The sequence below is a fragment of the Ambystoma mexicanum genome, chromosome 12 (assembly GCF_040938575.1).
Source record: "Ambystoma mexicanum isolate Mex_15411 chromosome 12, UKY_AmexF1_1, whole genome shotgun sequence".
Taxonomy (NCBI): Eukaryota; Metazoa; Chordata; class Amphibia; order Caudata; family Ambystomatidae; genus Ambystoma; species Ambystoma mexicanum.
This window is the reverse complement of record NC_090936.1, coordinates 991,951,133-991,965,564: the sequence shown is the minus strand read 5'-3', so window position 1 is coordinate 991,965,564 and position 14,432 is coordinate 991,951,133. Positions and strand designations below refer to the sequence as shown.

The 14,432-nt window shown below is 44.0% G+C and overlaps 1 protein-coding gene across 2 annotated transcripts in view; it reads right to left on the bottom strand.

Annotated features, from left to right (window-relative positions):
- Positions 1 to 14,432, bottom strand: part of LMF2 (lipase maturation factor 2) — a 482,758-nt gene that overhangs the window by 123,000 nt on the left and 345,326 nt on the right. For both annotated transcript variants that reach the window (XM_069629496.1, XM_069629497.1), the window contains exons 10-11: positions 2,884 to 3,066; positions 2,626 to 2,794 (exon numbers count right to left, since the gene is read on the bottom strand). In XM_069629496.1, the coding sequence (XP_069485597.1) occupies positions 2,626 to 2,794; positions 2,884 to 3,066 (352 nt within the window). The remainder of the gene's footprint in view (positions 1 to 2,625; positions 2,795 to 2,883; positions 3,067 to 14,432) is intronic.

The following is a 14,432-nucleotide window of genomic DNA, read 5'->3' as shown; positions in this document are numbered from 1 at the left end:
ATGGCTGGGGCAGTGGTTTTATAACGAACTACCATGGATTTTCCCGACCGTGAACACCGGTAGCTAAAAACAAGGGTGGCCATGTTTATCAATATGGCCCCCCCAAAACCCCTCTGTAAAAATAGACTCCAGTCTCTTTTTTCGCCGTCTTTGTGGAAAGGTCCATCTGGTGTTCAACTCTGCGTGCCAAACCAGGGTTGGTCCCTTTGTTCATGAGCCTTTGGCGGGCTTCAGGACTGCAGTCCTGCCATGGCGTCTGAGCAGCATGTGAGGGAGGTGCCGAAACTGTGTGCTTGGTCTCCTAGGAGACCCAAATGCACTCTGATGTGATTGGCTGGCTGACTGTCCGGCAAAGACAGCCACACTGCTGGGTGATTGACAGCTAGGCTGGAATGAAAGGGAGAAAACTGAATAAAAGCCAAGTCTCTAGGCTTGGAAGGCAGTCGACCACTGGAACGAAAGAACCGAAGACGAGCTGGAAGAGGACGGCTGCTGCAACCACTGGACTGTTGGTTTGCCCGGTGAAGCCCTGCTTCAACTGCGAATGGCCAGATCTCCATTCGACAGAAGCTCCTTCAACGACGGCATCTTCCTTTGAGCTGGTGGGACGAATCAGCTCAAAACACCTGGACACCATTCTCAAAGCTGGTTAAGGTTAACCAAGGAGTGGGAAACCAGTTGTGTTTTGAAGCAACAACTTCTTGAGCTGAAGTGACTCCATTTTGTTTGGTCCGACGACAATCCTGTGCAGTCCATCAGTCCCCAGACATCCTCCCTCTTGTCCCCACGACTGATGCTCAAGAACAGCGGTATCTGCAGGAACTGCCAGGAACCAACGTCTTCAGCTACATCTTTGTGCTCCACCTTAAGGTACTGTGCCATCCCGGTTGAGAGATCCTAACTCTTGCAGTGAAAGTTCGGGAAACTTTCCAAACTTGAATACCTAATCAGCTTGTGACCCAGCATATTTCTTTTTTTCGCCTAAACTACTTCTGAGAACTTTTACCAGAACTATGCTGTCCTATCCAAGAACGCTAGATTATTGACTTTGGCCTGGCCTATTGAATTGAATGGACCCTCGTGGTACACTGAACCTTTGCATTACCTAACAGAAGTGTTTTCTAACCCTTTGTGCAGACTGTTGCCTTTTATTCCCATTGAAAGTCATTGAAATGCTATTAGCTCCTTTTTCAGGGGAGCTCAAACCGTTTCTTGTACACAGTTTGTTACTGTAGTATATTGGTGTTTAATATTAAAGTTGATTTCTAATAGTGAATGTTTTGCAAATGATTGTGTAGATCAATATTTATAGTTTTACCAAGAAACCTTGAGAGTAGTGTCTACTTGAACCACTGTGATTGTGATACTTCGGTGTAACTTCATCTACTGCTCACATTCCCTTTTGAGATGAGCCTGGCTGCTCAGCTCGCTACCAATGTGTGTGGTACAGACTTATACCAAAGGTTGGTTTGTGCTGTCACCTGTAGTCCTAATTGTGTGTGGTGTTCCCAGTGGGTACTGCATCCAATTCTGCCTAACAGATTAACATTATCTAAAAGGAGTCGATATAGAGAGCCTCACCCCTCTCCCTGCTGTAATGGGCCGAGGCCTGTAAGGTCGCGTCTGTTCATCGATTGATCAGTCGTCGACACTGTGGGTGTTAGTCAGGCACCATTGAGTGGATGAGCAGTCATGCGGCGAGGCAAACAAAGGAAAGGAAGACATTCTACCAATACAACTTTAGGAAATCAAAGGCATCAGCCTAGAAGATAAAACTGCATTTGCGACCGACTTCGATGGTGAAAAAAAAACAATTGGAAGGCCCTCGACGCGTGAATTACCATGGGTACAGTGCATGTCACACTAGGGATAGTATTACTAATCACGCCCAGTCAACGTCCTTTTGAGTTTGAGTTTCAATAACAAATCTTGTAATACTATGCAACTTGCACTAGATTTCAGACGATGCAGAGCATATGATGAAAATCACTATTTTTGATATAACCAAGTGTTTTTGGGTCCATGTATGTACTGGTTTACAGCTCACATTCTCCTCCCAAGAAAAGCCTGGCTGCTCTGCCACTGCACCAACCTTGGATAGTCCAGGCCTATATTAGAAGTTGGGTGTTCTGAAATCAAGGTTTAAGTCTTGTATAGTCCATTACCAATTGGACAGCAGAAAAATGTGCCCAACATTCCCCCCCCTGTGGACCCCCTCTTCGCTCCTCCACCCCCCAACCTTCCCAAACCCCCGACCTGCCCCGCCAGAAACCCAGAAGGTTAGTTAGGATCATTTTGCAACTCAGATGGCTGGAGAATAACCTCCATACGAACATCCCTCTGGCCACAAAAGCAAAGTAAATAAACTAAGGAAGCCTGCAAAATGAAAGAAACTAAAATGTTTAGGGCAAAACACAAAGGGGATCAAGAGAATTACAAAATTAAATTTGGTCCTATCCACATACACCATCACGAAGTCTGCTGTGTCTGGTGTTTGTAGCTATGATGCATTAGGTGATAAATGGCATCTGATTTGCAGTCATTCCACTTCCTCATGAACCACCACCTCTCCCAAATTGTGTGGGATTGTTGCTTGTAAATATCCCCAAAGTCCTGCATGCTTACCTTCCTCTTTCCCCTGCAGCAGACGATGAACGAAGCTGGTAAACCAGGGACTTTGAGACTGGTGCCCCAGAGCAGCAAACCACATCTGCCAATCAAGCCGAGGCTGATGAGGGGCTACAATTGGTGGTTGCATGCTTACATTGCCCGGTTTGTACATAAAATCAATTTCCTGTAGATTAAAGAATTAGTGATTAGGCAAAGGAAACGTAAGTGGACAATTTCAGGCAACCACCAAACATGGGATTTTCTGCAAATTACCTTCCAGGATTCATTGTCGTAGCTTCCTTCAACTACAACCTCAGGACGGCCCCCAACTCCAGTCATTCTTCGGAAGAGCCCATAGGAGTTAGCGAGTTGATATCGATCCACAGCACTGAACATCTGGTGAACGATGGGCCAGAGCTTCCCATTTGACTCAAATTCTATATATGTATAGGGTACCTACAAAGAAAGTAGTAGTCTGTTTATGCACTAAACTCAGGAGCACAACCCTATTAACCTCAGGAAGTGTAAACCGTAGGAGATTGGATACATATTACATCAAGGTGAAGACTCCATACTAGTGTCCACCTTGCTCCTCCACCCGGGTCCCTAAAAACATGAGTTAAGTCAGTGTTAAAATGGATTTCTAGTATCTGGCCTGGTAGATTTAATAGGCCGCCCTAGTTATAGTGAACAGAGCTCTGAGAGGTTAGCCAAAACCCAATTAAGGTAGCAATGGAGAGCAGGAAAGGCTTAATCTCAGGACTGAGTGGGGCAAGGGGCCCTCAACTCCTCACAGCATGCCACACCGAAAACGACAGTAATTTTAGGGATTTTGGACACACTGTAGAATTCATCTAACAGGTAGATCACACAGCACTAGGATACAAATGTATACATTGACCATGGATTCTAATATATTTCAAATAACCGATTTAGCAAAAGGAGGTATGTATTTTGGTATTCAAGATCACAACACATCCCCTATTAAGTCCAAACATTACAATTATGCCCCTCCCCCCCGTGCCCAACAGTAACAGGAGCCACAATGTCTCACCAGAATGGTGTCTCAATTGTCTTTCAATAGGTTTGTGTTGGTGATAGTTTAAAGGTTCAACAATTTTACTAAAGTTAAGTAAATGTGTTCTTGTAGTGCAGAGTCAAGGCTAACCCAGGGACAGGATACTCCAAGGTTCCACAACCAAAAGGAGGTAAGTGGAATAGAGTAAGACAAAAGGGACTATCGTGGACTGGTGGGACAGACACCGTTTACTTCCACTAATCCCATTCCCGGCTGATTTTCCAAGATGACGATCATCTGGGGCTCACTGGGTGGGGGAGGGGTCTGGGGGCTTAGGGGAGGGCTCGTTCTTCTGCAGTTGGTTACAGTGCAAGGTTCCCAGGGGTTGTGGGTTCGAGGATTCTTCCGGTCAGGGGCAGCTGCAAGACGCAACCTTTTTTGCTGAAATGCAAGAAACACTGATGCAGACCTCCTCAGAACCCTTTACATGTTGAAGATGTTATCCAGCGACGGTCTCTCAATAAAGGCGACAACATGCATTCTTACACTCACAGAAGCTGCTCCAGGGCGGGATCCCCTCATGCCGGGACACAAATTCTGTGAGGTGGTGGCTTGTGGCACTAGCTGTCAGCCACCAATGTTCTAACGTTCTGAGCTTGAACAGAGACGCTTCTGGTGAGGTAGCCCACCAGAGAGCTGGTCAGTCCAGGGACACTTACTAAAGCTCAGAAGGGCAGGATCCTAGAGAAGGACTCAAGACTAGTTGGTCCCACTAGTCCAAGGGCTGAAGCACTGCTCGTGGTCTTCGGAGATCAGGTAGTCCAACAAGGCTTTATTAGGATTGACACAGGAAGGGATGCTGGGCCAATTCAGGGCTTCAGATCTTCAGCAAGCGGTTCAAGGGATTCATGGCTCAAACGATTTGTTGAAATGGCTATAGAGGTCCTCCCTCTTATCAAAAAGCTGAGCAAGTCCAGCGCTGTGTTAGGACCGTTTTTCTGAAGTCCAACTAAGGGCTTATTAAAACCATTCAAATGAGGAAGTACAAGACAACACTCTTAGTATAAGGCTGTACCACCCGAGTTCAGGGTAGTGTAGACGGAGCAACCAGGCTTATCTTGGGAAAGAGGGCTGTAGAATCAGTACAGATTAAATTGTACTACAAATGGTCCAAGGAAACCATGAAACACTATGTATTGTAAAAAGAAATTTAAGTACAGGTAGGCCCAGATAAATCTAGGGATTAATAATACTATCACACTTTATATGTAATCACAATTATAAAAACACCACTATACTTGAAAGTACACAGACCAAAGTATAAACCTTATTTGGAACACTTAACAGTTCTAGGGAAGTCAAAACATTTTCATACACATTCAGTATAGGTCAGACCTATTCTTGGAGAGTAAAAACCAATTGTTACTTTCACAATTACATTCAGTAATGCAATGGCAGTAGACACTACCAGTTGTACAGCGACTAAGTACGAATCACAGTCAACTGGACAATATATTTTGTGAATAGTGTAACAATTATCGCAGGCACAGTAAAAACCTATAGCTACTTTTGTGATCACAGTTTTACTAGGTGAGTAAAATCTAAGGATGCAATATTCAACTGCAGGTGCTTTTGAGATCAGTGAAACACGGATTGAGATGAGCAGGAACTCTTGTAACTTATTTGTTAATGGCACACCGCTAACTCAAGTTAACTAAAACCCACATTCTTTTTAAATCTCAGAATGGAGTCCATGTTAGATCATTCCCAGCTATACAAGGAACTTCTGTATGACTTATAAGGGACAGTTAGAACCAAAATTCTTCTAGCGTCTGTCTACAACAGTACAGGGAAAGCAAAACCCAGCGTTACACTTTACTGAATGACGCAGATATTCTAGGTAGGCAACAACCTAATGATAATGATGTGTTATTTATATAGCGCCTTAATCCAAAGTGCTTTACAGAGCACATATTTACATAGAATATCACCCAACCGAAATTGGTACTCATTTATCGACCTTGGAAGGATGGAAAGCGGAGTTGGCCTTGCCGGGTTTCAAACCTGCAGATCACACTCAGATCGCAGCAGAGCGCACTCACCCCGCTAGCTATCTTACCGGCTAATACAGACTGATTCTGGATATGCTAGCAGCAAGTCAGGGGAAGCAAGACCCAGTTGGGGTCACTCGTACAATTATCGTAACTGGAATAATCTGGTGAAACCAACATTACTTTTGGGAAGAGGCACAACCTAATCACAAGAGAGTAATATACCTTCACATATACTTTCTATTAGAATAGCAAAACTGTTTCTAAGAAAAGAAAAGAGGTCAACCATACTTTTGAGAATAGCGCATCACACTTCCAAGATAAGTAAGAACTTTTCTAACTGTTCACAAGAGTTAGTTACCAACTAACTTTTACAAGTAAGTCACTTTTAAACACTTATTTTCTTTTCTAGGCAAAAGGCCCAATCCCTTCAAAGTATTTCCCTTATTCTTGGAGCAGGAGTGTTCTCAGTGGCAGAAGGTGGGGCACTAGAATCTAGTGACCAACAGACCGTCTCAGAATAGGTTCTTAAGTAGCAAAAGTCAAAGTTCCTTAGGAAGACTGGGCAAACAGGCGAGTTAGAAGAGGGTCCAGGGTTTTCACAGAAGACACCCTATCAGTCTAGCAGAGGGACTGGGTACACAGGATGAGAGGCCTCCCCATCACAGAAAACACCCCACAGGTACACAGAAATCCTAAGCGACATAATTTAAGTACATACCCAAGCCAACACAGTACCTCAGCATTGAAGTTTTTTTTGCAGCAGGACAACTTTAGGATCTGCAGCCAAATGCCCGGTCAGTGGATTCTAGGGCAACCCAGCAACAACTGGCCCTTTTGCCAAAAAGACCCCAGAAGGAACTTTGCAGCAGGGATCAATGAAGAAAGCTCTAGACAACGTTTTCCTCGTGGATGAATGCGATTCTGCGGATTTGGAACCTTTTCAAGGAGCACAGAAGACAGAAATTTGCGGAATGTTGGCCAAGGTGACAGCAGCTTGAACCTGCAGCTCCTGATCCCCTCCCTGAAGCTATTTGAATTTTGATAATGAATTCAAAAAAGATTCAAGAACCAGAAAACCCAAATTCTAAAAAACAAACAACTATTGGAGATGGAAGAAGATAATCCAAGTAGTCAGGACATCTATAAGCTTCTGAAGCAGAGGTCTTTGGATATGGTGGAAGTGAAGACTACCTTGGCAGAACTGAACTCTAAGGTGCGTCATCTGGATGGCAGAGTGGAGGAATTGGAAAGAAAAGCACTATGACCTCGGAGATGGCTGGCAGTTATAGGGCCTATAACATTTTAAAAAAGGACCTCCATGATGAGAAGGACCGGAGACTGGAGATGGACTTCAAACTGCGGGAGAGAAATGTCAGACTGGTTGGAGTAGAAGATTATCCTGGAGTTGAAAATTTGATTTCAGTGATTATTGGGATTTTTAAAGAATGTTTTGGTTTAATTTCAATTGAGGAGGATATTGATCACATTTACAGGATTGATAAACCAGGCTCTAGACCTAGGCACATCATTGTGGTGTTTGTTTTGGCCAGGAAGGAGGGTTCACTGCATGCTGCCCGGTCTACGGGGTCTACCTACTACAAGGGGAAGCCTATTGTTGTGTTTCCAGATTACCCGAAAGAAGTCATGGCGGCTAGGAAGAGCTTTAAGGGTGTTAAAGATTTGGCAAAATCCCTGAAGGTGAAAGCTTTTTTGAACAGATAAAACTCCATGACTCTCCATGACACCCTGTCTGAACTGGGCTTCACACAAAAGGTAACCAGCCCCACCCATAACAAAGGGAGAACCCTTGATTGGATAGCAGACTAGAACTGTGCCGTATCGATCACTAACACTCCCCAATCCTGGACCGACCACCACCTCCTCTCCTTCTCACTTGAGGCCTCAAGCCCTACAACCAACATGGCACTAGCCCCAGCCATCCACACGAGAAGCAAAAAAAATATCACCGTAGAAAAACTGATCCCACTCATTCTTCCTACACTAAGCCAACTCCAAGACTCTAATCCCTATGACCTCGTAGAAGGCTATAACACCATGCGCATAGCCTTAGACGCCATTGCACCATTGAAACTTAGAAAATCCAAACCAAAAAAGCACCTCAACCAATGGTTCTCCAGCCATCTTAAAACCCTTAGATTGGAAAAGAGTAAACTGGAACAAGTCTGGAGACAATCTCCGACTGACCACAACAAACTATTGCTTAACAAAATAACGGCCAACTATAAAAAAGAAATCATAGCGGCCAAACAAGAATCCTATAACCTGAGAATCTCCCAATCCAACTCCAGCTCCAGAGAATTATTTACTATCCTGAAAGAATTGGAAACCCCAGTAACAATCCCAGATACTTGCGTTAAAAACAAACAATGGTGCACCAGTATCCAAAATGCACTAAACAACAAAGTCACTGGCCTTCAAACTAAAATTAAAAATAAGAAAGACTCCCTCACCAATCTTACCAACCCCATCAACGCCCACTCGAGCCCTCCACCCTCACACCACACACCTAACTCTGCTCGCTTCAGCTTTTCCAAAGTCTCTTCCCTCGAAGTAGAAAAAATAATTCTTGGCCTTAAACCCTCCAACTGCAAAGGTGACCTCTGCCCCCCACAAATCATTAAAGACACGGCACGAGACCTCTCGCCATTCATCACCAGACTCATCAATGCCTCTTTTTCCTCAGGAACAGTCCCCAGTAACCTTAAAGAGTCCTGGGTCCTCCCTCTCCTCAAAAAACCCTCCCTTGACCCGTCCATCCCAACCAACTACAGACCGATTACCACCGTCCCATTCCTGCTCAAGATACTAGACAAGACAGCATACCTACAAATTCAAAAGTATCTTGAAACAAATCACCTTCTAGGAATAAGACAATCCGGCTTCAGACCCCAACATGGAACTGAAACAGCCCTGATAGATCTGAAAGCCCAAATAGACGACCTTAGAGATAACGGGAAAACTGCATTACTACTCCTGCTAGACCTCTCTGCGGCGTTTGACCTAGTTGACCATAAAATCCTATGTAATCATTTAGACTCAGCTGCCCACTTTTCACAAGAAGCCATCAGTTGGATTGAGTCATTCCTCAACAACAGATCCATGCGAGTCTTCTCTTCTGCCTCCGCCGAACCCATCCCCATTACATGTGGAGTCCCACAGGGCTCGTGCGTCTCCCCCACTCTGTACAACGTGTTCACAAAGCCCCTGTTTGATGATCTAGACGGCCTGGGTATCACCTACACTAACTACGCCGATGATACACAGATCCTCATCCCGTTGACGGGAGATTACAACCAGGATCTGGCCTTGGTGAACAGGGTGTATCTCATCATCCAGGCATGGATGGCTTCGCACAGTCTATGCCTGAATGATGACAAAACTGAACTCATCATCCTTGGTTCTACGTCCAACCTAACCAAACTCGACCACAATTATGCCAACTTCATCATAGATGGGAACCTAATCAAGGTTTCGAAAGAAGTAAAAACCCTAGGAATATACCTCGACTCCTCCCTAACCTTCCACAAACAGGTTAGCTCGATGGCATCCTCTACGGCCTACACATGTAAGCTCATAAGAGCAGCCAAACCCTTCCTCTCCACCCACAGCTGCACTACACTTGCCAGAGCATTGGTATTATCCAAACTGGACTATTGTAACGCCCTCTACATAGGAGCCACCAAACAAATCACCAACAAAATTCAGACGCTACAAAACAACGCCCTTAGGGCAGCACTCAATATTCCCAGGAGGGAACACATTTCCGATATCAGGAAATCCCATAACTGGCTCAGCACAACAGACAAAATCCTGCTTAAAGTAGCATCGCTCACGCACAAACGCCTGAATAATGCTGCCCCACGCTATCTGGCAGACAGAATATGCAAACACAGCCCCATCAGACCCACCAGAACCTCCAATGCTAATCTGCTCACCGTCCCCAGGTTTAAACGCACTAAAATGGGTGGCAACAGCTTCCAGGTGAAAGCACCCCAACACTGGAACTCCCTACCACCATCGCTCAGAACTCCCCAACCTTACTCACTTTTTAGACGCAACTACATCCATTGGTTAAAGAACACGAACCACTAACACCTCTAACACCACACGGCTGCTCTCCGCGTTGCATGCTTTAAGAGAATCTGTAAATTTGTATTACTAAACTTGTATATATTTGTAATTCTTTAAATACATCTACTGCATTCTCTCCTGCCAAACTGTACACATGTTCCTTCATCGTCACACTGTAATTATGTAATGTAATGTATAATTATGTAATGTAAAGTATAAGCATCCTGTAACCAAGCTTCGAATCACCTTGCTGCTCATGCGCCCTCATACCCTCGGGTCTGGTGCGCAATACAAATGAATAAACTAAACTAAACTGACATTATCAGATGGAGAGAGGATTACTTCAGATCCAAAGGAGGCTTTCTCTTGGCTTGAAGCAGTGCGGGATAAAGCTAATACAATTGCTGATTGATGTAGCAATTGTGTATGTTAGCCTTCCCCTCTTTTTCATAATATTTCTTTTTAAACATAATTTTTTAAAATGTTTTTTTACATTGAGTTTAATACAAAAAAATGGTGTTGAGTACAAGTTTCAGTTACGCGTTTAAAATTTACTTGTGATCGATGCTGGAACGTGATTCTTCTTTGAACTCCTTCCTCGATGCGGCATTTGGAAGGAAAGTACCTTCCTTGTTTGTTGACACGTGACGCTACGTCTCATCGCGTCATGTGTTTGTGATACGATACGGCTGATACGCCTGAGAGGGGGTGCTACGGTCGGGCTGCAGAGGATCGTAATATCTGTATTCTGGCAGTGCCCCCTCCTTCCATGGCTCTATCGAAGCGGATCACATATGGAGGTTGGGCTGACTTGGATCGCGCCACCCGCCGGGTCATTACTATGACTGAACCAAGGTACGTGGCTGTGCTTGTGTTATTTGGAGGTCGGCTCACAGGGTGTAATACTACACCCAGACCTTTGCGGACTGTGTGGATGAGGATGCCTTCCTGTGTCTGGCCCCCGGTTGGCTGATGCTACCTCTATTGTAGATTTCAAGACCGACTAAGGGGGCGGGCAGCCTCGGACCAGCTGTTGATGCATTGTTGTTTGCAGTGCCCTCGCTGTTCACCCGGAGCCTCCGTGTGGATGCTTAGTTGTAACTCTGGTATCATAACATTGAAGTCAGCATCACACAGCTGTTTGGGATTGGTTGCAAAAACTTTGTATAAGCTCTGATGTGGAGTTGCTGGAGTCACGGAGAAGAGACTCTAGGAAATTCCATCTCTAATACTCCTCATACAGAATCTATGCCCGTGAAGGAGTGAAGGAATGGAATTTCATTGTGGATGTGTGCACATGCCTAAGGCATTCAGACATGTGGTGCTTTTCTTTTGTGATGTTTTCATTCTGGTTCTGTGAAGGGGGTTTTTGCATGATGAAAGCGCAGAGCTGGAGTGATGATGCAAGAAAGGGGCCACTTGAGTTTACTGTATTTCGGTTATGCTCAACATGCAGATATTGTGGCTGGGCATGGATAGTGGCAGAGATATCCTACTATGCACTGACTTTTGCTTTCTCTGTCACTATTTTTCACTTGTATTCTTACATATGTGAAGGGAATGGCACTTTTTATTTTCAGGATGCTATGAACTTGTGGCGGATTGAATAGAGCTGTAATATGCCTATGTTACTTACAGTTTTGATCAAAGCCTTTTATTATTTTTTATTTTTTTGGGGGGGTGTTTTCTGGTTGGGGAAGTTCTATATGTGATTGGGAGGGGTATCGGGGGTAGCTTGGGGTTTGTCTGTTCTTGTAAGTGCAGAATTTTTGATCTGGTTTGGTATTGTCTTATTCCTTTTGCAATGTCATCTGGGGGGGGAATCAGTTGTCTGTTTCCTCTTGGAATATAAATGGTTTTAATAATCCGCTCAAGCGGCAAACGATTTTTAACTGTTTGCGTGATATGCACAATGATGTTTATTTTCTTCAAGAAACCCACTTGTTGCTGGGTGATGTTAATATGCTACGCAAACGGTGGATTGGGGAGTCTTTTGTCTCGTGCTATTCTTCGAGGAGCAGAGGGGTTGCTATTCTGATATGGACAAATTCTCAGATTAAAGTCTTGAATTCTTGCTCAGATGGTGAGGGTAGAGTCATTGCACTCTTGGTAGATGTTCAGGGGGTTCAAATTGTTCTCTGTACTATTTATGCTCCCTCAGTGGATGATGGTTCATTTTTTGGAACAGTTGCTCAAATGTTGCAGGATTTCGATTGCCAGAATATTATCCTGGGGGGAGATTTTAATTTGGTTATGGATATTGCCAAAGATCATAGCGGATCCTGTACTGCACAGAGGAGAGACCCAACATTTTGTTCTTTTCGCTCCCTTATCTGACTTTGCCTTGGAGGACTGTTGGAGATTACATCATTCCGATTTGAGAGAATATACGTTTTACTCTAACTCTCATGGTTCACATGCTAGTATAGATGTTACTCACGGCTGGTTCAGCAGCGTCGAATCTGGCGAGCTGTGAGATTGGTTGTATTGCTGTTACTGACCATGCACCTGTGTTTATGAATATGGGTTTGCAGTTTGATACTTGCAGGTCTTTTTGTTGGAAAATGAACACCTCAATTCTTCGGGATGAGATGATTGTGGAAAAAAAAAAAAATCAGATCTCAGGCTGATCACTTTGTTGTGGAAAATAGGACAGATGGAATTGATGTTGGGACAGTCTGGGAGGCATTTAAATGTACGATGCGGGGCTTGATCCTGGGTTTGTCCAGTAGTAAGAGGAAAAGTTTGGAGAAAGAAAGTTTGGATTTGGAACAACGTATTAAGCAGCTTTCAACGGATTTGATAAATGATTCTGTAAATCAGGAGAAAAGGAGAAAACTTAGGGGGCTGCAGAGAGAGTTGAAGGAGACTTTGAAAACAAGGTCTGAAAAGGATTTGTTCAAATTGAAATGTTCTTATTTTGAATATGGTGAAAAATGCGATCGCTGGCTTGCCTATTGATTAAGACAGCAGCAATCAGAAAGATCTATCACTTCTATTAAAAGAGAGAATGGTCAGGTGACTTGTGATACAAAACTGGTTAATGAGACATTTAAGGAATATTATATGAGGCTGTATCAGAATGAGTTGGGTGTCAATGGATTAAATGAGTCATTTTTAGAAGGGTTGGAGATACCGTGAGTGATTTGGAGAAAGCCATGCTGGGAGAGGCTATGACTGTGGATGAAATGAAATCTGCGATTGGGAAACTGAACTCTGGGAAGTCTCCTGGTCCGGATGGCCTGCCTGCTGAATTTTATAAAATCTTGCCCGATTCAGCGGTGGAACTTCTGCGAGATGTGTTCATGGAGTCTAGAGTGGGGGGCTTGCTTCATGCTTCTACTAGTCATGCCATTATATCGTTTTTTCTTAAAAAGGATAAGGATGGTTGCTTGACTTCGAACTATCGTCCGATCAGTTTGATTAATACAGATAAGATTCTGGCGAAATTATTGGCCCTGCGTTTGCAGACTCTTCTTGTGAAGTTGGGGCACACTGATCAGTCAGGCTTCGTTCACGTCCGGAGAACATCTAGTAATATTAGGAACTTATTGTTGATGACATGCACAGGATATGGAGGATGATGTGGCAGTGTTTTCTTTAGATGCGGAGAAAGCGTTTGATCGCGTTGATTGGAACTCTTTTTTTCAGTATTGTGTGCTATGAATTTGGGGGAGGAATTTATCTCATGGATTACCTTGCTTTATGCTTGTCCGACAGCCGCTGTCAGAACTAATGGGCAATTGTCAGACTCTTTTGTACTACAGAGGGGTAGGAGACAGGGATGTCCTTTATCCCCCCTGATATTTGTTTTGGCCATGGAACCATTGGCGATTGCCTTGAGGTGTGACATGGGAATACAGGGTCTAAATTTTCATGGCGCCGATCAAAAGTTGTGGTTTTATGCAGATGATCTGCTATTGTTACGGAATTTCACAGTGTCCATTCCGGCTTTGCTGGATGTTTTAGATAAGATTTCATGCGGTGGCAGGATTTAAAGTCAATTGGTCTAAATCTGAGGTGATGCCGGTTTCAGGATACTGTGATAATTGGATTACTGGACTTGGGTTTCAATGGTGTGAAAGGAAATTGAAATATCTGGGTATATGGATGACCACGCTGGTGGATGAGATGGTTGTGGTTAACATGAAGCAAGGACCACCTCAATATGCACATTTTCAAATCACTACATACTTCACTCATCTGTCCCTTTGGGGCAAGGTGAATGCTCTAAAGATGAATGCAGCTCCGAAAATTAATTATATTCTAGGTATGCTTCCGGTGAAAATTGGCCCACATTATTGGAAGAAAATTGATGGTTTGTTGCAGTCCTTTCTATGGGATAATAAGCCACCACGGCTAAAGTTATGGAAACTTCATTTACCAGTGGAAAAAGGGGGACTAGGTGTACCGAACTTCAGGCCATATCATTTAGCTTTTTCAAGTCATTTTATTGTACCCTTTTTGATGGATCTGCCTGATAAATGGGTAATTGCTGAGGCGAGTATGTTGGGCCCACTTCCTCCAAGGGCAATTCTCACGGCAACGAACAAATTGTGTAAGAAATCGCCTTTGACAGTTTTTCTGAGATAGACGTGGAGACATGTACATGAATTGCTGGGATCAGTCGCTTCAAAAACCATTCATGCATCCATTTG